Source organism: Muntiacus reevesi, chromosome 7, assembly GCF_963930625.1.
Source record: "Muntiacus reevesi chromosome 7, mMunRee1.1, whole genome shotgun sequence".
NCBI classification, from domain to species: domain Eukaryota; kingdom Metazoa; phylum Chordata; class Mammalia; order Artiodactyla; family Cervidae; genus Muntiacus; species Muntiacus reevesi.
Window position 1 is genome coordinate 98,531,781 of NC_089255.1, and position 26,411 is coordinate 98,558,191.

A 26,411-nucleotide genomic window follows, 5' to 3' on the forward strand; every position below is an offset into this window, starting at 1 on the left:
ATGAGCTCCTTATTGCCAAATTCAGACTTTAATTGAAGAAAGTAGGGAAAACCACTAGATCATTCAGGTATGACCTGAATCAAATCCCTTAACGATTATATAGTAGAAGTGAGAAATAGATTTAAGGGACTAGATCTGATAAACAGTACCCGATGAACTATGGACAGAGGTTTGTGACATTGTACAGGAGACAGGGATCAAGGCCATCCCCAAGAAAAAGAAATGCAAAAAACCCAAATGGCTGTCTGCAGAGGCCTTACAAATAGCTGTGAAAAGAAGAGACATGAAAAGCAAAAGAGAAAAGGAAGGATATACTCATCTGAATGCAGAGTTCCAAAGAACAGCAGGGAGTGATAAGAAAGCCTTCCTCAGTGATCAGTGCAAAGAAATAGAGAAAAACAATAGAATGGGAAAGACTAGAGACCTCTTCAAGATATTTAGAGATAACAAGGGAACATTTCATGCAAAGCTGGGCTCAATAAAGGACAGAAATTGTATGGACCTAACAGAAGCAGGAGATACTAAGAAGAGGTGGCAAGAATACACAGAAGAACTATACAAAAAAGGTCTTCACGACCCAGATAATCACAATGATGTGATCACTCACCTAGAGCTAGACATCCTGGAATGTGAAGTCAAGTGGGCCTTAGGAAGCATCACTACAAACAAAGCTAGTGGAGATGATGGAATTCCAGTTGAGCTGTTTCATATCCTAAAAAATGATGCTGTGAAAGTGCTTCACTCAATACGTCAGCAAATTTGGAAAACTCAGCAGTGGCCACAGGACTGGAAAAGGTTGGTTTTCATTCCCATCCCTAAGAAAGGCAATGTCAAAGAATGCTCAAACTACCGCACACTTGCACTCATCTCACATGCTAGTAATGCTCAAAATTCTCCAAGCCAGGTTTCAGCAACATGTGAACTGTGAACTTCCAGATGTTCAAGCTGGTTTTAGAAAAGGCAGAGGAACCAGAGATCAAATCTGATGATCCAGCCAATATCTGCTGGATCATCGAAAAAGCAAGAGAGTTCCAGAAAAATATCTATTTCTGCTTTATTGACTATGCCAAAGCCTTTGACTGTGTGGGTCACAATAAACTGGAAAATTCTGAAGAGATACCAGACTACCTGACCTGCCTCCTGTAAACCTGTATGCAGGTCAGGAAGCGACAGTTAGAATTGGACATGGAACAACAGACTGGTTCCAAATAGGAAAAGGAGTACGTCAAGGCTGTGTATTGTCACCCTGCTTATTTAACTTATGTGCAGAGTAGTACATCATGAGAAACGCTGGGCTGGATGAAGCACAAGCTGGAATCAAGATTGCCAGGAGAAATATCAATAACCTCAGATATGCAGATGATACCGCCCTTATGACAGAAAGTGAAGAAGAACTAAAGAGCCTCTTGATGAAAGTCAAAGAGGAGAGTGAAAAAGTTGTCTTAAAGCTCAGCATTCAGAAAACCAAGATTATGACATCTGGTCCTGTAACATCATGGCGAATAGATAAGGAAACAGTGGAAACAGCGACAGACTTTATTTTTTTTTGGCTCCAGATTCCCTGCAGATTGCAGCCATGAAATTAAAAGATTCTTGCTCCTTGAAAGGAAAGTTATGACCAACTTACACAGCATATTAAAAAACAGAGACATTACTTTGCCAACAAAGGTCCATCTAGTCAAGGCTATGGTTTTTCCAAGTAGTCATGCATGAATGTGAGAGTTGGACTGTAAAGAAAGCTGAGCACCAAAGAATTGATGCTTTTGAACTGTGGTGTTGGAGAAGACTCTTGAGAGTCCCTTGGACTGTAAGGAGATCCAACCAGTCCATCCTAAAGGAAATCATTGGAAGGACTGGTTGAGTCCAGTCCAATGATCTGGAAGATCATTGAGTGTTCATTGGAAGGACTAATGTTGAAACTGAAACTCCAATACTTTGTCCACCTGATTGGAAGAACTGAGTCATCTGAAAAGACCCTGATGCTGGGAAAGATTGAAGGCAGGAGGAGAAGGAGACAACAGAGGATGAGATGGTTGGATGGCATCACTGACTCAATGGACATGGGTTTGATCAAGCTCCTGGAGTTGGTTACGGACAGGGAGGCCTGGTATGCTGCAGTCCACAGGGTTGCAAAGAGTCGGACACGACTGAGCAACTGAACTGAACTGATACAGTAGTTTTTGTCGTTTGTCCAATTGTATTGTTGCTTTTTGAGGACAGGATTTGTTGACATCTTAACTTGGCCCTAGTCAGAATTTGAGGAACTTTATTTTAACTTTCTCTGTCTTGCATCCCTGTTGTTTTGTTCCATACTGTGTCTTGGTTCTCAAGAACCTAGTAGATGACAGACTTGGACTTAGAAATCAAAATATTAACTAAACTAATCTCACAGCGGTCTCAGAGTAGCAGTGCCAGTACTGGAAGGTGTGGAGATGATGTATTGATTACCGAGGCACCACACACTCCCTTTTTTTTTTTGCAGTGCTCTCCCCACTCTGCCTTCACTTCCCTTCTCTTTTGGCCGTGCTGGGTGGCATGTGGGATCTTGGTTTCCCTACCAGGAATCAAATAGGTGCCCCTTGCAGGGGAAGTTTGGAGTCCTAGCCACCAGGAAAGTCTCTCCCTCACTTTTAAATGGCTGAGTAAATCTACATTTATGTTGTCACAGAATATAGCTATCACATGCGCCGTAACTGTGGGTAGCTGTATGTTTGACAATCTCCAGTGGTTCTAAAGGAATACCTGTAGTCACTCTGGTTTTCTGAAGTGCTCATTAAATTTTTCAGGAAGGATTCCCTGAGCACAGTATTCTGCAGATTCTTACATATTGGTAATAGTTTGTCCATAGCCATTATTTTTGCAGGTTATTTTTATTGGATGTAAAATCTTTGGTTTGTGTGTTCTTCCCTTGATTATTTTATCTTAAGTATATTATTCCATTTTTCATCTGGCATGAAGCATTGCTATTGAAAAGTTTAGAATAGTCTGATTTTCTGTCATAAAGTCGCTTAGTGCCTGTCTGCAGCCTGCTGCCCGTGGTTGGGCGACTGTGCTTCTAGACGCTTGTTTGTTTGCTTTGCGCACAGCTGTGTCCACGCGTTTGCGTGTTGTCTTAGGCTGCTTTTGCTGCGCAGTGCTGTAGACGAGACAGAAGCCAGTGAGCATGCTGGTGGATGTTGATGTCTGAATTTCATTTTCACTGAATGATTCTGGATTTAAGACAGGTTCATTCATAGATGTTTTTGAAAATATTAAAAAAAAGTTTAAAATCAAATACAAACAACTTATTCCCCTTTGCATTTGCTTTATGGGAATTTTCCTTTTCTAAGGAGTGCTGTGCTGAAGAACAAGGAAATTAAAACAAAATTTATACACTGTAAATAGACTTTTTAAGTAATACATGTCTTAAGTAAATCCCTTTGGAAGTTCACATTGACTCTTTAGGAAATAAGTCAGTATTTTATTTGGGGATGACAACTTAAAAACTGAGCACCATTTGGCGATGAAAAACAAACGGTTATTTTGAAAAATATTTTAGTACTCTTCTGGTGAAGCGTTTGAGTTTGGTTTTTTGGTTGAAAAAGATTTTGTGTGTGCGTTTTAAAAAAGGGAGGCATCCTAACTCTTTTTCTGTGGACATTGTGTTGGGTTATTAAAGACATCACTTCTTCAGCTTCTTAATTTGTCTGTAAGACCCTACTCTTTGCCAAGAATTTCTGTACCTTTAGGAGTTTAGCGTGCCTAACAGGTCAGACCTTTCTGGGACTGCATTCACTGCTGTGAGTAGTTGTATGTCCTCTGCACTTTATAGCCTTTTCTAAATCCATTTTCATTTTGAGCATCAAGATGAATGTGTTCATTATATAGGGGAAAAGCGGTTAAGTGGCGACAGTTTAGTGATGATTGAAGTAGGATTAGAAGTCGCAGCTCTTAATTCTTAGTAGAGTGGTTGTCACTCTATTCTTAGTCGTCTCTTCACCAGATCCTAATTCAGGGAATATTCTCAGCTACTGAGTCTTGGGACGGTGGCCAGTCACTGATTTTCTCATCGATAAAATGAGAGGGTTGAGGCTGATGCCCTCATGCTTTCTTTCTGATACATGAGTCCCCCCAATGCATGTGTCTCCCTGAGACGCAGTGGAACTGCGTCTCACATGCACAGATAGGTGACTCAGCTATGCATCTGCATGTATATTAATTTTGAAAGTATTTTCCATTATAAGTTATTGTAAGATTCATCCTCTAGACATGCACTCTCTAATATGATAGCCACTCGGCACAGGTGGCTATTTAAAATTAAATTAATAAAAATGAAGTGAAATTAAAAATTCAGTTCCTCGGTCCAGTAGCTACGTGTTAAGTGCTTCGTTTTCAACTGGGTCTAGTGGCTGCCATATGGGACAGTGCAGACACAGTATTTTCCATCGTTGCGGAAAGTTCTATTGGATAATGCCGTGCCTGGATATTTTCAGTTTGGATTTGATGCTGAGACAGTGGTAGCCATCTGAAAAACACTGAAAGGGGCTAGAAATTGCAAGTGCAAATGGAGATAACCTGAGATTTTGAAAGCTTGGCTTCCCTGATGGCTCAGTTGATAAAGAATCCGCCTGCAATGCTGGAGACCCTGGTTCAATTCCTGGGTCAGGAAGATCTGCTGGAGAAGGGGTAGGCTACCCACTCCAGTATTCTTGGGCTTCCCTTGTGGATCAGCTGGTAAAGAATCCACCTGTAATGCAGGAGACCTGGGTTTGATCCCTGGGTTGGGAAGATCCCCTGGAGAAGGGAAAGGCTACCCACTCCAGTATCCTGGCCTGGAGAATTCCATGGACTGTATAGTCCATTGGGTCACAAAGAGTCAGACATGACTGAGCGACTTTCACTTCACTTCCCAAGATACTGACTGTCGTTCCCTATGCTGTACAATAAACTTTTGTTGCTTGTTGCATGTCTGTTTTTTTTAATTAGAAATTTAGCATTCTATTCACACCAAGTCAAACAAGTGGAATCAAAATGTCATAAAGTTTTTAGTTAGGCAAAAATTCGTAAGTTTCTAAAATACACATGTTGTATATATTATTTATATATATCTATACAAAGCTTTTCTACTACGCTTGATAGTAGAAAGAACATCAAAAAGAGATGGAAAAATTGGAAAACATAAACTAAGTGAAATGGGAACACTGAATATGAAACAGAGAAAGTGAAACAACCTAGATAAAAGATCATCATATAATCCAGTTGTTTTTAAAAAATGACTGCTCATTAGAAACATATCTGGAGCTCTGGAGAAAAAAGATTGATACTTGGACATTTGTATTTTTAAAAAAATGTCAAAATAATTCTGATATGCACCTAGATTTTTAAAAGTGATTACATGTGTTTCTATTAAATAGTAGTTCTGGATGATATAGAGTTCTATCATTTGTCTATTGACCAGTCATGATGCAGTAGTATTAAGTGAGTAATAGTTACATAATCACAATTGTAAAAGATACCTGTCAGTTTTCACAGTCAACAGCCTGACAAAAAATAGAAGATAATTACAATTGCAAGCCTTAATGGGAACATGATTAACAATATAAAATAATTACAAACAATGGTGGGGGGTGGTCAAGCAGAGTGACGTGATAAGTGGAAGTACATGTATGCACATGTTTCATCTGCCCAGCCAGCCTCTCTTGTCTTTTGGTTGGTTCATTTGATCCTATTACCATTTTCTTAATTGTTTTGGGTTTATTTTCTGTAGGTAGGTCTTTTCCTTCTCATTTCCTGTCTAGAGAAGTTCCTTTAGCATTTACTATAAAGGTGGTTTGGTGGTGCTGAATTCTCTTAACTTTTGCTTGACTGGAAAGCTTTTGATTTCTCCATCAAATCTGAGTCTTGTTGGGTAGAGTATTCTTGGCTGTAGGTTCTTCCCTTTCATCACTTGAAATATATCATGCCATTCCCTTCTGGCTTGTAGAGTTTCTGTTGAGAAATCAGCTGATAGCTTGATGGGAGTTCCCTTGTATGTTATTTGTCCTTTTTTCCCTTGTTACTTTTAGTATTTTATCTCTGTCTTTAACTTTTGTCAGTTTGGTTGCTATGTGTCTTGGTGTGTTTCTTCTTGGGTTTATCCTGCCTGGGACTCTGTGCTTCCTGAACTTGGTTGACTTTCCTTTCCCGTGTTAGGGAAGTTTTTTAGCTATTATCTCTTCAGATGTTTTCTCACGTCCTTTCTCTCTCTCTCTCTTCTCCTTCTGGGACCCCTGTAATGGGAATGTTGTTGTGTTTAACATTCTGGAGGTCTGTTAGACTGTCTTCATTTCTTTCCATTCTTTTTTCTATATTATGTTTTGTGACAGTGATTTCCACTATTCTGTCCTGCAGGTCATTTATCTGTTGTTCTGCCTCAGTTATTTTGTTCCTTCTAGTGTACTGTTCATCTCTGTTCTTTAGTTCTTGCAGGTCTTTAGTAAATATTTCTTGCATCTTCTCCATTGTATTCCCAAGATCCTGGATCATCTTCACTATCATTATTCTGAATTCTTTTTCTGGAAAGTTGCATATCTCCACTTCATTTAGTTGTTTTTCTGAGGTTTTATCTTGTCCCTTAATCGAGGACATAACTTTCTGCTTTTTCATCCTAATTAATTTTTGATAATGTGGTTTCTGTTTGAGCCGGTGTGAAACTGTGGTTCTTGCTTCTTCTAATGGAGGAGGCTAAGAGGCTTGTGTAAGCTTCCTGATGGCAGGAACTGGTGGTGGGAAAAACTGGGTCTTGCTCTGGTGGGCAGGGCCTCGCTCAGTAAACCTTTAACCCAGTTTCTGCTGACGCGTGGGGTTTCCCTCCCTCCCTGGTAGTTGTTTGGCCCTGGGTTCTGCAGGCTCTGTGGTAGGGTTAATGGTGACTTTCAGGAGGGTTTGTGCTCAGGGGGCCCGCCCCGTCTGCTGCCGCCAGCTCCCCATCTCTGTGCTGAGCCCCTGCTGACCCCCAGCCCCACAGGAGACTGCAGTACCATTCGGTGTTTCTGTTCAGTCTCCTGTGGGCTCACTGCTGCTTTCTTCTGGGTCTTGGTGTGTGCAAGATTTTTTGTACCCTCCAAGACTGCAGTTTCTGTTTCCCCTAGTCCTATAAACAAATCCCTCTGGCCTTCAAGGTCAGATTCCCTGGGGATTCCTAGTCCCTTTGTTGGATCCCCAGGCTGGGAAGCCTGATGTGGGATTCAGAACCTTTACAACAGCGGGAGAATGTCTCTGATATTATTGTTCTCCAGTTTGTGGGTCACCCGGCCAGTGGGCATGGGATTTGATCTTATTGTGATTGTGCCCCTCCCACTGTCTCAGTGTGGCTTCTTCTTTGTCTTTGGACGTGGGGTGTCTTCTTTTCTGGTGGGTTCCAGCATCCTCCTGTTGATGGTTGTTTAGCGGCTAGTTGGAGTTAGCTCTCGCAGAAGAGCACCATCCTTCTACTCCAGCAACTTGAGACAGATGAGTTTGGTTTTTAAAGGATCGTTACATGTGGTAAGATCAAATCCTGTGAAATGATCGAGTCATTCTTGTCACACTTGTGTACTTGTTGATTGTTAGAATTGTGTTCTTGGAGCTAATTCATTCAATGACTTAAGGATTTTTTTCTGCTACATTGTGATCTCCAGAGGGTAAAAACCTTCTCTCTCTTGTTTTACCAGGGACTTACTTACCCAATAAATACTTGTTGAATGAATGAGTGATTAAATAAATGGTAATGTCAGCAAGGTTGGAGGCAGTATAATATTCTGAAAGGAATGTGCACACACTATTAGATCACAGGGTATAATATTTCAGAAGTTGTGGGAATGTTATTTGGAAGAATGTAATAAAATGCAAAGCACCGTGCCTTTCAATTAAAAAGTTAGTTTCTTGGGAATTCTCTGGTGGTCTAGAGGTTAGGATGCTGCGCTGTCACTGCTGAGGGCCTGGTTTTGATCCCTGTCAGGGAAACTAAGATTCCACAAACCTATGTAAACTGGACACATATGGGTACGCTAGGTTTAATTTTAATAACCTGTATTATTTTTCTTTTATAGTTTTACATGTGGCACCCATAAAAGATGAGACTGAGAACACGGAAAGCTTCTCAGCAATCAAATCAAATCCAAACACAACGCACTGCCAGAGCAAAGAGGAAATACTCAGAAATTGATGATAGCCTGCCTTCAGGAGGAGAAAAAACACCGAAGAATGAAACCGGCTTGTTGTCTTCAATTAAGAAATTCATTAAAGGAAGCACACCCAAAGTAATGGTTTTACCTGTTAATATTATCATTAAAAGTGAAACTTAGATTGTTTTCTTTAAGCATATAAAGATGAGAAATCTAATATTGCTAGAGCCCAATTTAACGAAGTGTGTCTACATTTTGGTGTTGAGTATTTACGTATAAGTAATGGTCGGTCAAGAAAACAGTATTCTACTTAACTGATCCAGTTAGCCTTCTGTTTTTTCAGCTTCATATTATGGGAAGTAAAATAAATTTTTTCTTAGTCCTTTACTTGAGTTATTTCTTTTATTTTATTCTTTTTTTTTTTTAATTTCAAACATAAGTTAGTTTCTTGTTTATATTGATACATTGTCTAATTAGGAAGATGATTTATCTGTCTGAATTCTAACACTTGTACAATGAAAATGTTTTGTTCATTGAAGGGAGAACAAAGTTATTAAAGAAAGAATGGGGAATTCCCTGGAGGTCCATGGTTAAGACTTGGCGCTTCCACTGCCATGGGCCTGGATTCAGTTTCTGGTTCGGGAACTAAGATCCCACTGGCCATGTGGCCAAAGAAAGAAAGAAAGGACACTAAGCAGGAGGCATAAGCTCTAGATTCATACTTCATACTCTGGACCAACTTGAATTCTGAGGAAAGTCATTTTTCCCTCTTAGCCTCAAGAAGACAGTAAAATGGGACTAATACTAGCTACCTTGTCTGCCTCAGATTAGATGGCAAACAGGTGGAAAAGCAGTTTGAGAAGTTTTAATGCATTCTGTAAAAAATAGCGTTATTATTCATTGTATGTTGGTTTTATTATCACTGTTGACTACTGTTGTGTTCTTACTTAAGATTATTATATTTGATGTTTCTTATGGTGTAAATTTGTCACTTTGGTAAGTAGAAAAATAAAATGTTATTTTTTCATGATAGATTTCTTTTGCTAATCTTAAGTATAATTTTTAAAAAGTTTCTTTGAGTTAATTTACATAGGGCTATATGTGCTCTAATATTATTGTATAAAAAAGATAAAATTCCTTCCAGAAACAAGAATTCCTGAATCTTTAAATTTCTGTTGGGTTGTCATTAGCCCTATTGATGAGAACATCACTGTGTCAAGTTCATTCTCTGAACAACTCTAAATATTGTGAAGTTCTTCCTCATCTTGAAGAAAATATACCTACCCTTTACTTTTCCCACATGTTCTTTTCCTCCTTGTGCAAGTGCAAGCACTCAATCACTGTCCTGGCTGAATAGTTCTAGATTTTATATTATGGCATCATATGGTAATAGGTTAGCATCTTGGTCAGCTTTTTCTTGGTTGTCTTGTTCCTGAAAGGTAACAATCAGAAATGAAAATAGGTTTTTTTTTTTTTTTTCCCTGTATCTTCTGACTTCTGTTCATATTTTTCATGCTTTCTTTTTTTTTTTTCATTTAGTAGTTTTAGTTCTTCTTTGTTGGTCAGCAGATTTTTGCTCATGTCAGTTAAAACACTCAGGCTGTCAGTTATTTTTAAGCCAAAAACTAAAATTTTGTTATTAATGCCTATCCATTAGTGGATGGGGCCAATAAAAACCTGTTTGCAAGATAATATCTTATTCATTAATTAATATTTTTGAGCAAGGTTTTCACCACAGCTACAAATTCATGTAATTCATCTCAGATTTCATTATTATATTCAGTAAGATTATTGTGATAGTTAATATTTGAATGCCTTACTGAAATCAGAGTATACTGTTTCTTTTCCCATCTACTATTCTTTTGTTAGAAGTAAATTAAAAGATTATTTTGTCACTTATTACTCCTAATGAGGTTATGCTGTTGTGTTGTTTAGTTGCTAAGTGGTGTTGACTCTTTGCAACCCCATGGACTGTAGCCCTCCAGACTACTCTCTCCGTGGGATCTCCCAGGCAAGAATACTGGAGTGGGTTGCCATCTCCTTTTCCATGGGATCATCCCAACCTAGGGTTTGAACCCTCATCTCTTGCATTGGCAGGCAGATTTTTTACTGGTGAGCCACCTGGGAAGGTTATACTGGCTTCTAATTGCTAATTCTTTCTTATCTAAATTGTTATTAAACCATCTTCTTAATAATACATTATTCTTCTTAATAATATGTTTTACTATGTATTTATGTTAATAGTAAACTAATACACACCTCTTAAATGGACAATATATGTTAATCTTAAGTATTCTAATGACTTTTATATCAAGTTAGGGCTAGAATACAAATTAAAACTTATTAGCAAAATGTTAATAAAAATGAATCAGTGATACTAAACTGGCAAGAATACCAGCAGCCATTCAAATTAGAAGTTCAGTTCAGTTCAGTCGCTCAGTCACGTCCGATTCTCTACGACCCCATGGACCGCAGCATGCCAGGCCTCCCTGTCCATCACCAATTCCCGGAGTTTACTCAAACTCATGTCCATTGAGCCAGTGACGCCATCCAACCATGTCATCCTCTGCTGTGCCCTTCTCTTCCTGCCCTCAATCTTTCCCAACATCAGGGTCTTTTCAGATGAGTCAGCTCTTCGTATCAGGTGGCCATAGTATTGGAGTTTCAGCTTCAGCGTCAGTCCTTCCAATGAACACCCAGGACTGATCTCCTTTAGGATGGACTGGATGGATTGCCTTTCAGTTCAAGGACTCTGAAGAGTCTTCTCCAACACCACAGTTCAAAAGCATCAATTCTTTGGCACTCAGCTTTCTTTATAGTCCAACTCTCACATCCATACATGACCACTGGAAAAACCATAGCCTTGACTAGATGGACCTTTGTTGGCAAAGTAATGTCTCTGCCTTTAATATGCTGTCTAGGTTGGTCATAATTTTCCTTCCAAGGAGTAAGCATCTTTTAATTTCATGGCTGCAGTCACCATCTGCAGTGACTTTGGAGCCCAGAAAAATAAAGTCAGCCACTGTTTCCACTGTTTGCCCATCTGTTTGCCATGAAGTGATAGGACTGGATGCCATGATCTTAGTTTTCTGAATGCTGAGCTTTAAGCCAACCTTTTCACTCTAAAGAGGCTCTTTTTCTTTCTTTTTTTTTTTTTTTAACTCCTTTTATTTTTATTTATTTTTCCATTTATTTTTATTAGTTGGAGGCTAATTACTTTACAGTATTGTAGTGGTTTTTGCCATACATTGACATGAATCAGCCGTGGATTTACATGTGTTGCCCATCCCGATCCCTCCTCCCGCCTCCCTCTCCATCCCATCCCTCTGGGTCTTCCCAGTGCACCAGCCCTGAGCACCCGTCTCATGCATCCAACCTGGGCTGGTGATCTGTTTCACCCTTGATAGTATATTTGTTCCAATGCTGTTCTCTCTGAACATCCCACCCTCACCTTCTCCCACAGAGTCTAAAAGTCTGTTCTGTACATCTGTGTCTCTTTTTCTGTTTTGCATATAAGGTTATTGTTACCATCTTTTTAAATTCCATATATATGCGTTAGTATACTGTATTGGTCTTTATCTTTCTGGCTTACGTCACTCTGTGTAATGGGCTCCAGTTTCATCCATCTCATTAGAACTGATTCCAATGAATTCTTTGTAATGGCTGAGTAATATTCCATGGTGTATATGGACTACAGCTTCCTTATCCATTCGTCTGCTGATGGGCATCTAGGTTGGTTCCATGTCCTGGCTATTATAAACAGTGCTGCGATGAACTTTGGGGTACATGTGTCTAAAGAGGCTCTTTAGTTCTTCTTTGCTTTCTGCCATAAGGGTGGTGTCATCTGCATTTCTGAGGTTATTGATACTTCTCCCGGCAGTCTTGATTCCAGCTTGTGCTTCATCCAGCCCAGCGTTTCTCATGATGTACTCTGCACATAAGTTAAATAAGCAGGGTGACGATATACAGCCTTGATGTACTTCTTTTCCTATTTGGAACCAGTTTGTTGTTCCATGTCCAGGTTTAACTGTTGCTTCAAACTAGGAATCATAACAGTAAAGAAGAGCAGAAAACCTGGTTGATATGCAGAGACCAGGTTTCAAAAAGCCAAAGTCATAAGACAGGCCTGAGAGCAGGGAAGACAGCTCCAAAGAGAAAGCAAGACCTGTTTATAAAGTTCAGTGTTAACCATAAAATTTTAAAAGTTCAAAAGAAGAGAAAGAAAAGGAACCAAAGAAATCAGTGGCTGCATTAAGAAATTTTCTAACTTGGATTTTAAAAGAACCCTTGTAGAAACAAGAGAAGTAGTCTATCAGCCAGTCAGAAAAACTGAAGACAGAGGTTGGTGCTTCATGAAAAAATACTAGGGTAAAGGTTTTTCCTGGACAGAATAAGCTTCAAGCTTTGAGCTGATGATAGAATATAAATAAATGACCAAGTCAGTAGCATAGAGAGACTCAATTCTTTCTTATTTTCATTAAGAAAATTTTCAGTCCTTACACAAGGTGGGCGATGCTATAAAGATACCAGCCAGCTACTTTGAGACAGAGTCAAAGTGTACCCGGGTTAAATCCCAGCATCGTCACCTGTGGGAAAGGCAGCAGTGCATAGCAGTCAGGGATGTCGGCTCTGAGGCCAGGTCTATCAGTTGGAGCTCCAGTGTGGCTGCTTAAGGCTATGTGACCCTGCACAAGTTATTTCACTTTCCTGTGCCTCAGTTTCCTCACCTGTAAGATAGAGCTGCTAGTACCATTGTAAATTATCTAAATTCACTGAGCCTGCCTTTTTTTTAATCTATAAAATACCAAATGATGGTTATAAAGTACCAGATACTCAATAAACAGTAGCTGCCAGCCCCTATCCAAATTTTGAAAAAGACACCACTGTATTTAAGACACTGAAATAAAAGGTAGCCATTTTAAATACTATTAGATCCCTTATACTTACATGTCAATTTTAGAATTAGCTTGTCTATTTCTCCAAAGAAAACCTACTGGGATTATAATACTGTATCACATGTATGTATCATTTGGTGAGACTGGACATCTTAACTGAATTGAGTCTGCCAGTTCATGATCATGATACATCTCTGTTAATATAAGTGTTTTTAATTTTTTTGGGCGAATGTGAAGGTGTTAAACATACTACATTAGTTCTGTTCTTAGGTATTTGATGTTTAATGGTGCTGTTTTAAATGATATAATACATTTAAAGTTTTTACTTTCTGTTTGTTGCTAATATATATAAATATAATTAATTTTTCCGTGTTGACTGGGGTACTGTGTGAAATTGCTAGGTTTACTTAATCATTCTAGTCTTTAAGCTTTCATAGGGTTTTATACATATATAATCATGTCATATACCAGATATGATTTCCTTTTCTGATTTCTAGACCTTTTATTTCTTTTTCTTCATTATTGCCTTGGTTAGGACCTCTAGGACATTTAGTCGAAGTGGTAAAAACAAACATTTGTCTCGTTACTGATCTTAGGGGAAGAGAGCTTGTTTACATTAGGTATGATGTTAGCTAAATGTCTGCCATAGTTATCTTTTGTCAGTTTGAGGAAGTTCCCTTCTGTTCCTAGTTTGCTGTAAGATTTTATTATGTTGGATTTTGTCAAAGACTTTTCTGCATCTAATGAGATGTTCTTGAGATTTTCCTCTTTTAATGTGGAGTAGAACATAAAGTTTTTTGAACTGAAAATTAAATGTGTATGGCTGGATATGATTTTGTTGTTGTTCTTAAAGATTTTTTGTTATCTGTGTTCGTGAGGGTTTGGTCTGTAGTTCTGATTTGTAATACTTTTGAGATTTTTGGGATCAGAGTTATGCTGGTATCATGAAGCAAGAATTGTTCCTCTGCTTTTCTGTTTCTGAAAGAGCTTGTGTTGATGAAGTATTATCTCAACCTTAACTTATTAGTAGAATTCAGTGGTGAATTCTGGAGAGGGATTTTTGGAATGTGACTGGGATTTCTTTGTGGGATAACTTTTTACTATAAGTTTGATTTCTTTAATACATATGAACTTCTTTAGCTTTTCTATTTCTGTTTCAGTTTTGGTCATACGTGTTTTCTAAGGAATTTGTCTGTTCATTGAGGTTGTCAAGTTATTAGATATAAAGTCTTTGCAGTATTTCGCTATTAACCTAATAATCTCTGTAGGATCTCTAATGATGTTCTTTTCACTCCTGATGTGAACAGTTTATTTTTGTTTTCATCCCTTTGCAGCTGGAACTTTATCAGTTTTATTACTTTTTCAAAGAACCTCTGTACATTTTCTCTTTTCTTTCCACTGTCTATTTGATTTCTACTTGTTAATTTTAATATTTTCTTCTACTGTCTGTTTGGTTTACTCTTACTTTTCCAGCTTATACAAGTGGGAACTTAGATTAGGCATTAGTGAGCTTTTTCTGTAACTGTTTCAGGTAAGTAATAGTTAAGTCTTTGCAGACGGCCGTGTCTGAGCGTGCAGTCGCCCCTCGGCCCCCCGTCGTGGGTGACGATGAGTGAGTGACTGAGCGTGCAGTCACTCCTCGGCCCCCGTCGTGGGTGACACGTGAGTGAGTGACTGAGCGTGCATTCGCCCCTCGGCCCCCCGTCGTGGGTGACACGTGAGTGAGTGACTGAGCGTGGAGTCGCCCCTCGGCCCTCCCGTCGTGGGTGACGGTGAGTGAGTGACTGAGCGTGCAGTCGCCCCTCGGCCCTCCCGTCGCGGGTGACACGTGACTGAGTGAGTGAGCGTGCAGTCGCCCCTCGGCCCCCGTCGTGGGTGACGTGTGAGTGAGTGAGTGTGCGTGGCTCTGGGCGCTGATGTTTGGTCTTTGTGTGATTCCCATGAGTCATAGAACAGGACCATCCGTTTGATTTCCACCTCCCCCTACCACCATATTGAAATATAAAAACTGCTTTTGGTTTGCTGGTCATACAAAAGCAATGTGTCAGACTTGGCATTTGTACTGTGGTTTCCCAGACCCTTGCTTAGATCAGTAATACTGCACTTCAGTTTTTTCCTAATTCAAATATTTGAAACTGTGCATTTCAAAGTACCGCTTTCCCGTACATTCTGACTGTATTTTTATTACCTTCTGGCCCATAGATTATTTAGAAATACGTTATTTAATTGCCAGATCAAAATATACATAGTGGAATATTACTCAGCCATTAAAAAGAATACATTTGAATCAGTTCTAATGAGACGGATGAAACTGGAGCCCATTATACAGAGTGAAGTAAGCGAGAAAGATAAACACCAATACAGTATACTAACGCATATATATGGAATTTAGAAAGATGGTAATAATAACCCTATATACAAGACAGAAAAAGAGACACAGATGTATAGAACAGACTTTTGGACTCTACAGGAGAAGGTGAGGGTGGGATGATCTGAGAGAACAGCATCGAAACATGTATATTATCAAGTGTGAAACAGATTGCCAGCCCAGGTTGAATGCATGAGACAAGTGCTCAGGGCTGGTGCACCAGGAAGACCCAGAGGGATGGGGTGGGGAGGGAGGCGGGAAGGGGGATCAGGATGGGGAACACATGTAACTCCATGGTTGATTCATGTCAATGTATGGTAAAAACCACTACAATATTGTAAAGTAATTAGCCTCCAACTAATATAAAGAAATGAAAAAAAAAAAGACAAAAAAATTGCCAGATCAGATATTTGGGCATTTATTAGATATCTTTTAATTGTTTATTTCTAACTTAATATTATTGTGATCCAAGAACATATGCTTTATATGACTTCACTTCTTTGGTGTCTTTTGATATTTTTTTAACATACAGACTATTTTGCTAAATGTCCCATGTGTTTGAAAAAAATATGCACATTCTGGAATTGATTAGTGCAGTTCTATAAATATCAGTTAATCAGATAGTTTGATAATATTCACATACTCTGTGTCTTCTTTTAAGTCTCCGTCTCCTAGTTATGCACTCGTCTACTTTCGGTTGTGTCAGTGTTTGCTGCATGTGTTTTGAAGCTCTCTTGTTAGGGGCGTACACGTTTGTGATTGTTGGGTGTAAGTTATTACCACTCTGAAATGTCTCTCATCTCTGGTAGTACTATTTGCCTTGAGATTTACTTGGCCTGATATTGATAACACCACACAGCTTTTTTTCTTACCATTTGCTTGATACACCTTTTTCCACCCTCTGTATTTGTATTTAAATTGGCTTGTTTAGTCTATTTACGTTTAATGTAGTTATTAATATGGTTCAGTTTAAAGTTTCCCATCTTGTAATTTATTCTGTATTTATCCCATTTGTTATTTTTTACTCTGTTTCGTCTTGCTTTCTTTTTGATGACCCTAGTTATCTTTAGAATTCCACTTTATCTCCTACGTTGACTTTTTAACAAGTTAATTTTATGGGGTATAATGAAGCACAGTAAGACACACTGATTTAAATTATACGTTTTCATGAATTTTAACAGAATTATACACCCATGACCAAAAAGTATCCTTGGAGTATTGCAGACCATCTCACAGCATCATCCTAGACAACCATTGATTTTCTATCATTATAGATTATATAAATCTTCTTTAAAGTTACCTATGCATATAACATGTCTTGCTTCCTTCACTCAACATAAAGTTTTTGGATTCATTTGTGTTACTGCATGTATCTGTAATTTATCCCCTCCCGCTTCTGTGCCCCAAATAGTTTTCTGTTGTGTGAGTATACCACATACCACAGGACTTCCCAGGAGGTGCTAGTGGTGAACAACCTGCCTGCTGTCAGAGACGTGAGTTCAGTTCGTGGGTTGGGAAGATCCCCGGAGGAGGGCGTGGCAACCTGCCCCAGCGTTCTTGCCTAGAGAATCCCATAGACAGAGGAGCCTGGCCGGCTGCCATCCATAGCATTGCAAAGTCGGACACGACTGAAGTGACTTGGCACGCATGCACCACATACCATAATTTGTTATCCACTGGGTTACCCACTGGGTTATCCTCTGGGTTACCCACTGGGTTATGCACCGGGTTACCCTCCGGGTTACCCACCGGGTTATCCACCGGGTTACCCACCGGGTTATCCTCTGGGTTACCCACTGGGTTACCCACCGGGTTATCCTCTGGGTTATCCTCTTGGTTACGCACCGGGTTATCCTCTGGGTTACCCACCGGGTTATCCTCTGGGTTATGCACTGGGTTACCCACTGGGTTACGCACCGGGTTATCCACCGGGTTATCCTCTGGGTTACGCACTGGGTTATCCACCTGGTTATCCTCTGGGTTACGCACTGGGTTACGCACTGGGTTACGCACTGGGTTATCCACCTGGTTATCCTCTGGGTTACGCACTGGGTTACGCACTGGGTTACGCACTGGGTTATCCTCTGGGTTACCCACTGGGTTATGCACTTCAGTTATCCACTGGGTTTTGTGAATGAAGTTGCTATGACTATTTCTGTTTTGAGTCCCTGTGTGGACATTTGTTTAAGTTAAACCTGGGTGAATAAGATTGATATTGTTGGATTATATGATAGATATATATAATGTAACGTTATTGAGATATGATTCACATGGCCTAAAACTCACCCTTTTAAGGTATAGATTCAGTAGCCTTTAATATATGCAGAGTTATGCAGCCATTACCACAGTTAATTTTAAACCATTTATATCCTCCCCTAAAGAAACTCTGCACCCTTTGCCACTTGTCAGCTCTCCCTTCCAGGTCAAATTTTCTCCGCATTTGTTGGGAGTGATTTTTTACAGTTTGTCGCGTGAATTCATTAGTAGTCAAGTGGTTCTTAAACTTTTTGAACTTAGGATCCTCTACCATCTTATAAATTACTGGAAACCCTAAAGAACTGTTTGTTTATGGGGGTAATATCTATCAATATATCTCATTACATACTAACAGGAATTTTGAAAATATCAAAATTCTAATTCTAAACTTATTACATGTTGGTACAATTAATATTTAACCATTTTCTACAGACAAAAAGGAAATTAGTGGGAAACAGGACATTATTTACAGTTTTATAACCCTCTTTTTCTTTTAATATTTTCTCTGTAAGTTTATTTTTGGCTGTACTGGCTCTTCACTGCTGTGCAGAGGCGCTCTCTGGAGCGACAGGCGGGGGCGCCCTCTAGCTGTGCGCGGGGCTCTCAGCGCAGTGGCCTCTCGGTGAGGGGCACAAGCTCTAGGCTCGGCGGCTTCTGGAGTTGCAGCTTGTGGGCTCTAGGGCTCGGGCTCGGGCTCATCGCCTGTGGCGCTTTGCAGCCAGGGATCGAACTGGTGTCCCTTGTTTTGCACGGCAGGCTTCTTAAACCGCTGGGCCACCAAGGAAGCCCTATAGACCTCTTTAACGGTTGCTTCACAGAACGTAGTTTGTGGTTATCATTGACACACAAGAAAATTATACATGTATTTAGAAAACGGAAGTGTCTTTTAATATGCTTTTTAGATAATTGCAGATTTTATACCGAAACTTGACAAATGGTGTGATATCTTAAGTTCTTGTTGCAATATTGACTTTGAAAGCTCTACAGTGATCTTTTTGTGGGTCTGTCTTGCACTTGGAATGAATCTTTTTACCTACATATGATTTTGTAACATCATGCACTGTTTTTTGGTTGGGAAAGTAATGGTTCACTTTATTATGTAAATCTTCTACATATGTATCCACACTAACATTTCATTATTTATTTAATGCTTAGAAATCACATTTCTGAACAGCCCCACTGATCTCAGCAGAACAGTGCTGGGAAACTCCAGTCTTACAGGCCTTCTCCAGGTCTCCCAAAGTCCCAGTTTTTACCCGAATGCTCAAACTTTATTGTTGGCAACAAAATGTATTAGTTTTTCTTGAGTTGCTTTGTTCATTTTTCAGAAAATAACCTACTTCAAGTAAAGATAGTTTTCTATCAGAAAAAGTGATCTACACCTAATCTTAGCCAAAAGGCTGAGAGGCGATCAAAAAAGTGATCTAATTCAGCTTACAACTCAACAGTCAGTCAGATACTTTTCCTGAAGACAGTTGTGGAAGCACAGTATGCAGCAGAAGCATTTTGTGTATACTTCCCATCTTGTCATACAGAGTTTAACACAAATTTAAGGGTTGAGATTTAATTAATTTTACAGCTTCGTCAAGGACATTCTTCTTCTTAAGTATAGCTGACTTTTTTCCCCCATGGCTGTGAAAAATAAAATAACTTCGGAGGTTCAGGGTTTGATTTGTGCTAAGGTAGCAGTAATCATAAACCTTTTTTTTTTTTTTTTTTTTGCATAGTCATCACAAACATTGATACAAGTTATTCCAGGATAAACTGTGATGCAAAAAATTAATTCACTTGTGTTTGTTACCATGCATTCATGGTAAAGAAGATCTTTGATGATTAGTTGATACTAGTATCAGATAAGTACAAGTCACATACCAGTGTTAACTCATTTTCTGTTTTTACAGTTAAGTCTTTCAGTGAGTTACTTTTTCACTAGAAAGTGGAAATGTCTGTTTCTTTCTTAATTGCCTGCTAGTCTGTCTGTCTTTGGCTGCACTGGGTCTTCGTTGCTGCGCACAGGCGTTCTCTGGTTGTGGCAGGAGGGGCTTGTCTCTCTTGTGGCTCTTGGGCTTCTCGTCGCGGCAGCTTCTCCTGTTGTGGAGCACAGGCTCCGGAGCTTAGTCCTTGTGGCAGAGGAGCTAAGTCGGTCCACGGCACGTGGGATCTTCCCGGATCAGTATCGAACCAGTTTCCTGCATTGGCAGGTGGACTCTTAATCACTGGACCGCCAGGAAAGTCTCTGCTTGTTTCTTTTACTGACTTTTATTGAGTAGGTTTTCAGCACTAGCTACTGGGTAAGACTTTATGTCTCTCATAAATATGTACCTTTTTTCAACCAAAGCAATATAACAGACTTACTTTCTGAGACACCTCATTGGGTTTTGTAATTTAAGTTTGAAAAGATATAACTATTTTGGCTTTTAAAGATCTCATCGTGTACGTTTAAAATACTGTTTCTTTTTTTAAAAACTGAATGATTGTTGTGTCAAATGACAGTGCAACTGAATTGGCACTATAATTCTATTTGAATATGTTTTGTTGCATAAGACAATTTTGCAGCCAAAGGGTCACTAACTTTATCTTATTTTCATTTGTAATTTACAGTTGCGTTTAGTTTCCTTGGAGTACATTTCCCCCTTTCATGAGTTATAGAATTCTGTCAGTTTCATCACTAGGAGCATGAAATCACAGATCACCCAGCTCCCTTTTTCAATCCAATAATCTGTTTTTAATAATAAATTATAAATTTTATTTGAAGAATTACTAAATTCTAAAATAACTTTAGAGTAAATTTTAAAGACCAAATTTAATAATATTGCAAAGCAAAACAACGAGCGTACCTTTATTGTGTTTCCATGTATATGTATAGAGAGAGAGAGAAGAAACTCTGAGACTTCAGAATACTGTATTGGATTATAATGAGGCTGCAGAGATTGTAGCAGGTATCAGTGTTGAAGACAGCTATATATAAAGAACATATTACAACTTTTGAACGCAAAGATCTTTTGAATTTACTCATGTTTGCCTTAGTGATTATCATTCCTTATTGCAGATTTAGAATCCCATCTGATTTTATTTCTTTTATGCCTAGATAACTTCTTTTGTTGTTTCTCACCAGTTAAAAATGAATTCTGTGAGCTTTTCTCAGAATGTCTTTAAAGTGAACAATTTAAAAAATATCTCTTAACAGTTTTTACTGTAATGTATATGCTCTGAGCCTGTAGCCATTACTCATGATCTCTAACCCTCGTTCATCTTGCTATGGTTCTGTGTGTGTTCGGTGTGTTTAGTGCTTTCCCCAGTCCTCTGGTTGTTGTCTGTAGTCATTTTTTGATAGATGCCACATGAAGCAGACACAGAAACAATATTCTGAGTTCTGTGCTTTAAAACCAGTTTTACTGCATATGATATCCTTGTCTTACAGTTTCTCTTCTTGGTTTTTAGAAGTGTTATTCCATTTTCTTCCAGCCTTAAATGCATTGCTTTAAAAGTTTGATGATAGTCTAATTTTCTCTTTTTAAACAAACATTTTTCCTTGTTCTCCAAAGGGCTTTTCTTCTTTAAATTCGGGTAAGTTTAGGGTCTATCTTGTTATTTTTCTAGGTTGATAGTTGTAGTTCAACAGTATACTCTCAGAGTTCCCTGGCAGTCCAGTAGTTAGGTTAGGACTCTGAGCTTTTCCTGTCGAAGGCCCTGGATTCAGTCCCTGGTGGGGGGAACTTTTTAAAGACTGTGAAGCTGAATCGCACAGACCAAAAAAAAAACAAAAAAAAAACCGAGACGGCCTGTGTACTCTTTGAGTATATAATTTCAGATATTTCATTTGAGGAAAACTTTATGATACTCCTTCTTTCACCATGTTCCTGGCTTTGGTTTCCTGCTCAGGGACTACTGTTTTCTGTCTGTTGGATCTTCCTTAGTATTTGTTACATTTTGATGTCTTAAACCACACCCCCCCCCCCCAATTTTACCTTCTAATTCTCATAAAGGCACATGTCTATCCTATTTACTAACTTTTATGTCTATCCTAGCCTTTATTTCTAAAATGTTCTTATCTTTTATTTCTATTTTGTTCTGTCTCTGCATTTGTGAGTTTTTTCTAACTCTGATGTATGTGTCATATCACTTTCTTAATGTTTTTGTCTTTTTTGAAATAAAGGTATAATTTTAATCTATTCTCTTAATGTATTTTTGGGGGAGTTTGCACCACAAGGCTCTTAGTTTCTTGACCAGGGATCGGCCCCCCACCCCTTGCAGTGGAAACATGCAGTCTTAACCACTGGACAGCCAGGGAAGGCTCTCTTACGCATATTTTTCTGAGATGCTTTCTTTTACTCCTCACGTGTTTTATTATGGGCTTCCCAGGTGGCTAGGTGGTAAAGAATGTGCCTGCAAATGCAGGAGACACAGGTTGGATCCCTGGGTTGGGAACGTCCCTGGAGAAGGAAATGGCAACCCACTCCAGTATTCTTGCCTGGGAAATCCCATGGACAGAGGAGTCTGGCGGCTACAGTCCACGGAGTTGCAAAAGAGAAGGATGGACTTAGCTACTAAGCAACATTTTATTACAATGATTTTGTGTGGAATTTGAGATCTTTGCTTTCTTTTCTCTCATTCTTATATTGAGTTTTTCTAAATTTTTAGAAGATTGTATGGTTCAGGGTATCTTTTGTAATCAATTTTGTTGTTTTTGAATAGTGTTAAAAATAAAGTGATTGCTTTTTCAGTTTTGCTATATGTTTATCTGGTTTTTTTTTTGTTTAGTTGATAAGTTGTGTCTGACTCTTTTGCAACCCCATGGACTGTAGCCCACCAGGCTCCTCTGTCCATGGAATTCTCCAGGCAAAAATACTGGAGTGGGTTGCCATTTCCTTTTCCAGGGGATCTTCCTGACCCAGGGATTGAACCTGAGTCTCTTGCTTAGCAGATGGATTCTTTACCACTGAGCCATCTAGGAAGGGTTCTTTATCCCTATTCATTGTTTATCTGGAACTTTTCTTTGCTTTTCTGTTGTGCCTTTTTCTACAATGAAATTTTGATTCCATTCCTAGCAGTTTCCACTCATATGCAGCTCTGTTCTGTAAGGGAGCTGTAGCTGGTCAGTGTCAAGAGTTCATAGGAGCTAGACTGCTCCCATTTCAGTTGTGGGCTCCTTTGCTGTTGGATTGAGCGGCAGCGTCCTCTGTCCTGCTTCATCTGCTGTCATCAGATTGGCCTGCCACGCTCTCCATTGAATACCTGCCCTGTTAGCAGTTTGGGGTGGCTTTTCCTGGTCTCAGATGGGTCCCATTCTGTGTTGCTTTGCTTTGCTTTCTTCAACACTGATAAAGATGATTACTTCAGTATTATAGCTGCTGGTTTGTCCTCATCTGTTTGGAGCTTGGGGGGAGAAACCTTGTTTCCTGGTTATGTTATAAATATGCTGTTGGGTTTTCATTGCTTCTTTAGTTCTCTGTATTTCCTTTGGGATTCAGAGATTTAAGAATGCTGCCTTCCCAAGACTTTCCCCGTAAAAGCATGTCTAAGAGGCAACTTTGAAAAATGCAGATTTCAGAGATGACATTTGTAGGGTTATTAAAAATTTTTTAAATAACTTGTGCAGCAATGTAGAAATCTTATTTTTCCTAGTTCCTCTTCTAAAACTCATACTGTATCCAGAAATGTCCCCAAATTATATACATGACTGTTTAAGAAAGATGAGGATGTGGTGACAAATTTCAGAATTGGAGCTTCATCAGACTATTTAAATGCATTATTCTGAAGAATAGAATATTATTGTCAGTGACTGCAGAAGTTTAACCCTGATGAATAGTTTTCTATTTCTCTGTAGAGACGTAAGCTAAAGCATCTGAATGTATTCTCAGCTGACACAGTATAGCTGTCTCTGCCACGTGTGTGGTGCCTCCCCACCAAGAGTCAGCTTATAGCTGCTGTTTAGTCACTCAGTTGTGTCCGGCTCTTTTGTGACCCCATGGACTGCAGCCCCCCAGGCTCCTCTGTCCATGGGATTCCCCACCAAGAATCCTGGAGTGAGTTGCCGTTTCCTCCTCCAGGGGACCTTCCTGACCAGGGACTGAACTCTCATCTCCTTCCTTGCAGGTGGATTCTTTACCATCAGCTGCCAGGGGTGCCGGTTAGCTTTTATACGTTGGTATTGATATGTAGAGATAAATAGGGAAATAGTTTCAATATAACATGAGTGGGTTTTGATTTATATATGATTTTTTTCTAAACTGGACAAGGGAATCCTGAATAATGGTGGTAGAATTTCATACTCCACACAGTTTTTAATTAAAAGTAGTGACCTGTATCAGGGATTCCCCCTGGGGAGGGGACACCCTGGTCTGCTGTGGACTCCTCTTCTCCTTGGCAGTTTGCATTGCCTTTCATGTCCATTTTTGCAGTCTTCCTGCCTTAAAGCGCCACTTTTCGGCTCCCGTAAACCTTTGTTTCTACTTCTGTTTTTAATACCTTTTATTAAACTCTGAGGTAGCATTTTGGCTGCTCTTAGCTGCTTACCTGGGGTGTCTAGGTCATTTCTGGAGTCCCCATCATTGGTTTTCTTAGTGCTGTGGTCACAGATTCACAGGAGCTTTGGCTGATTTGCCTCCCGTGTACCCTTCTCTACCCTCTTGGACCCATTCGTCCCCATAAACCTTGTTATTTTTAGGGTTGCAGAGTGAAAATTTTCCAGGAATGCATGTATGTATTTACATTATAGCAGATGTACTAAGAGACTTCTTCAAGAAAATGCTGGCGCTTAGAGTAGTAAGTGTAATAACGCTTTGCAGCATTATTTCTGTTCTTCAGGACTTTATGAAAAGAGCCCCTATAATTTTCTTGTAATGAAGATCCAATGTTTCAGATTTGAGGCTTCCTGTTCATCATTTTTAAGTGCAGGGGAGTAGTAAACAGTTGAGGAATTACATTGTGGATCACTGACACATTATTTTGTGCTAAGGAGATTGTCTTGGTGAACCTACCTAAAATAAGAGAAACTGGTGAGAAAAGTAAAATTCAGTATTGAATGATATTTGCAATATTATCTTTTTTTGTTTTGATCCAGATAGGGAATTGTGGAATTGTAATTTTGGCTATTTGCAATACCAAAGTTCGTTTCAGAGACAGTAAAATGATATTCAACTTTTAGAAAATGCACAATAGTATATTATTATTTGCTGTGGAAAACTCTAATCCTTATCAGAAGATTTCAGGTACTTTCATTGAAACAACAAGAAATTATAGGCCAGTATTACAGTAATGTAAGAAAATTTCTCATGTAGGAGATAACCGCAAGAATTGTACTAATGACAAAAATGGAGGTACAAATGGAAAAAATTCAGGTTATTGCATGGAGTATACTATTTTAGTCAGTAATACAGATCTTCCTTAATTTATGGTAGGGTTATGTCCTGATAACCCATTGTAAATTGAAAATGTTGTAAGCTGAAAATGCACTTAATACACTTACCCTCCCTGACATCATAGCTTATCCTGGCCTACCTTAACATGCTTGGAACACTTTTTAAGTGTTGAATATCTTATTTAACTTATTGAATACTGTACTGAAAGTGAAAATAGCTGTATGGATACAGAATGGTTGTGAGTGATCATGATCAAGTGGCTGACTGTAGCCCGGCATCTCACGAGAGTAGAGTGCCTGCATGTTGCTGTGTTGCTGGCCTGGGGAAAAACCGAACTTCAAAGCACAGTTTCTACTGAGTATCATGTATTGCTTTCACACTTTGACTTGTGAAAGTCAAAATATGTTTAAGTCAAACTATCATAACTCTGTATTGCAAAATAGTGTAAACTGATAATGTGGATTTGCCCCCCACATAAGGAAGCTAATAGAGAACTGTGTTAAAGAATAGACTCCTTAGTGTTGATTTGGACCTTTTGAGGATTGAGGTTGACATTGATGGATGGCGGGGGACAGGCTCTATTATTTTTATGTCATTTTTGGTTATACGTGATGCCAGCAGATTCCAGTGGGGTTCACTCATGGAAATGACCCCTGTTCTTTTGAGTGATTGTGAGGTGTTTGTGTAATATAATGACATTAATGAATACCTTCATGACTCTTGTCAGGTTTTTTTCTGTGTTTTCTTCTGTTGTTAGATATTATTTCTGTTTGTTTCTCCTTGATATGAAAAAAAGAGAATAAAGCATTTTACAACATATTTTATCTTATTAAAAATCTGAGAGAAGTGACATATATTGGTTTCAGGCATATAGCCTGACTCAGTATTTTTATATATTGCAAAATGATCACCACAATAAGTCAAATTAATATCTGTCACCATTCTTGGTTACAGAATTTTTTCTTGTGATGAGAACTTTTAAGATTCACTCTTATTGCAATTTTCATGTATGCAATACAGTGTTATAAGGATGGTCACCATGCTGTACATTATGTCACCATGACTTGCAGTATTTTATAACCCTTTGTACCTTTTGTAACACTTACCATCCATTTCATTCCTCCCCGTCTCCCTGCCGCTGGCGACCACCAGGCTGTCCTCGGTGAGCTTGTCTTTGTTTCTGGTTTTTAATCCCACGTGTAAGTGAGACCGTGTGGTGTAAGTCTTTCTCTGTCTGACTCTTCACTTAATGAGACGCCCTCTAGGTTCATCCATGCTGTCACTGGTGACAGGAGTTCATTTTTTATGGCTGAATAATATTCCATTATTTATGCACATGCATATATATTCACTGCATTATTTATAATAGGCAAGATATGGAAACAACCTAAGTGTCCATCAATTGATA

General features: G+C 39.0%; 1 protein-coding gene across 3 annotated transcripts in view; it reads left to right on the top strand.

Annotated features, from left to right (window-relative positions):
* CTDSPL2 (CTD small phosphatase like 2) overlaps positions 1-26,411 on the top strand; it is a 74,008-nt gene that overhangs the window by 16,501 nt on the left and 31,096 nt on the right. For all 3 annotated transcript variants that reach the window (XM_065941551.1, XM_065941550.1, XM_065941549.1), the window contains exon 2: positions 8,049-8,258. In XM_065941551.1, coding sequence (XP_065797623.1) covers positions 8,073-8,258 — 186 coding nt within the window. In that variant the 5' untranslated portion in view covers positions 8,049-8,072. The remainder of the gene's footprint in view (positions 1-8,048; positions 8,259-26,411) is intronic.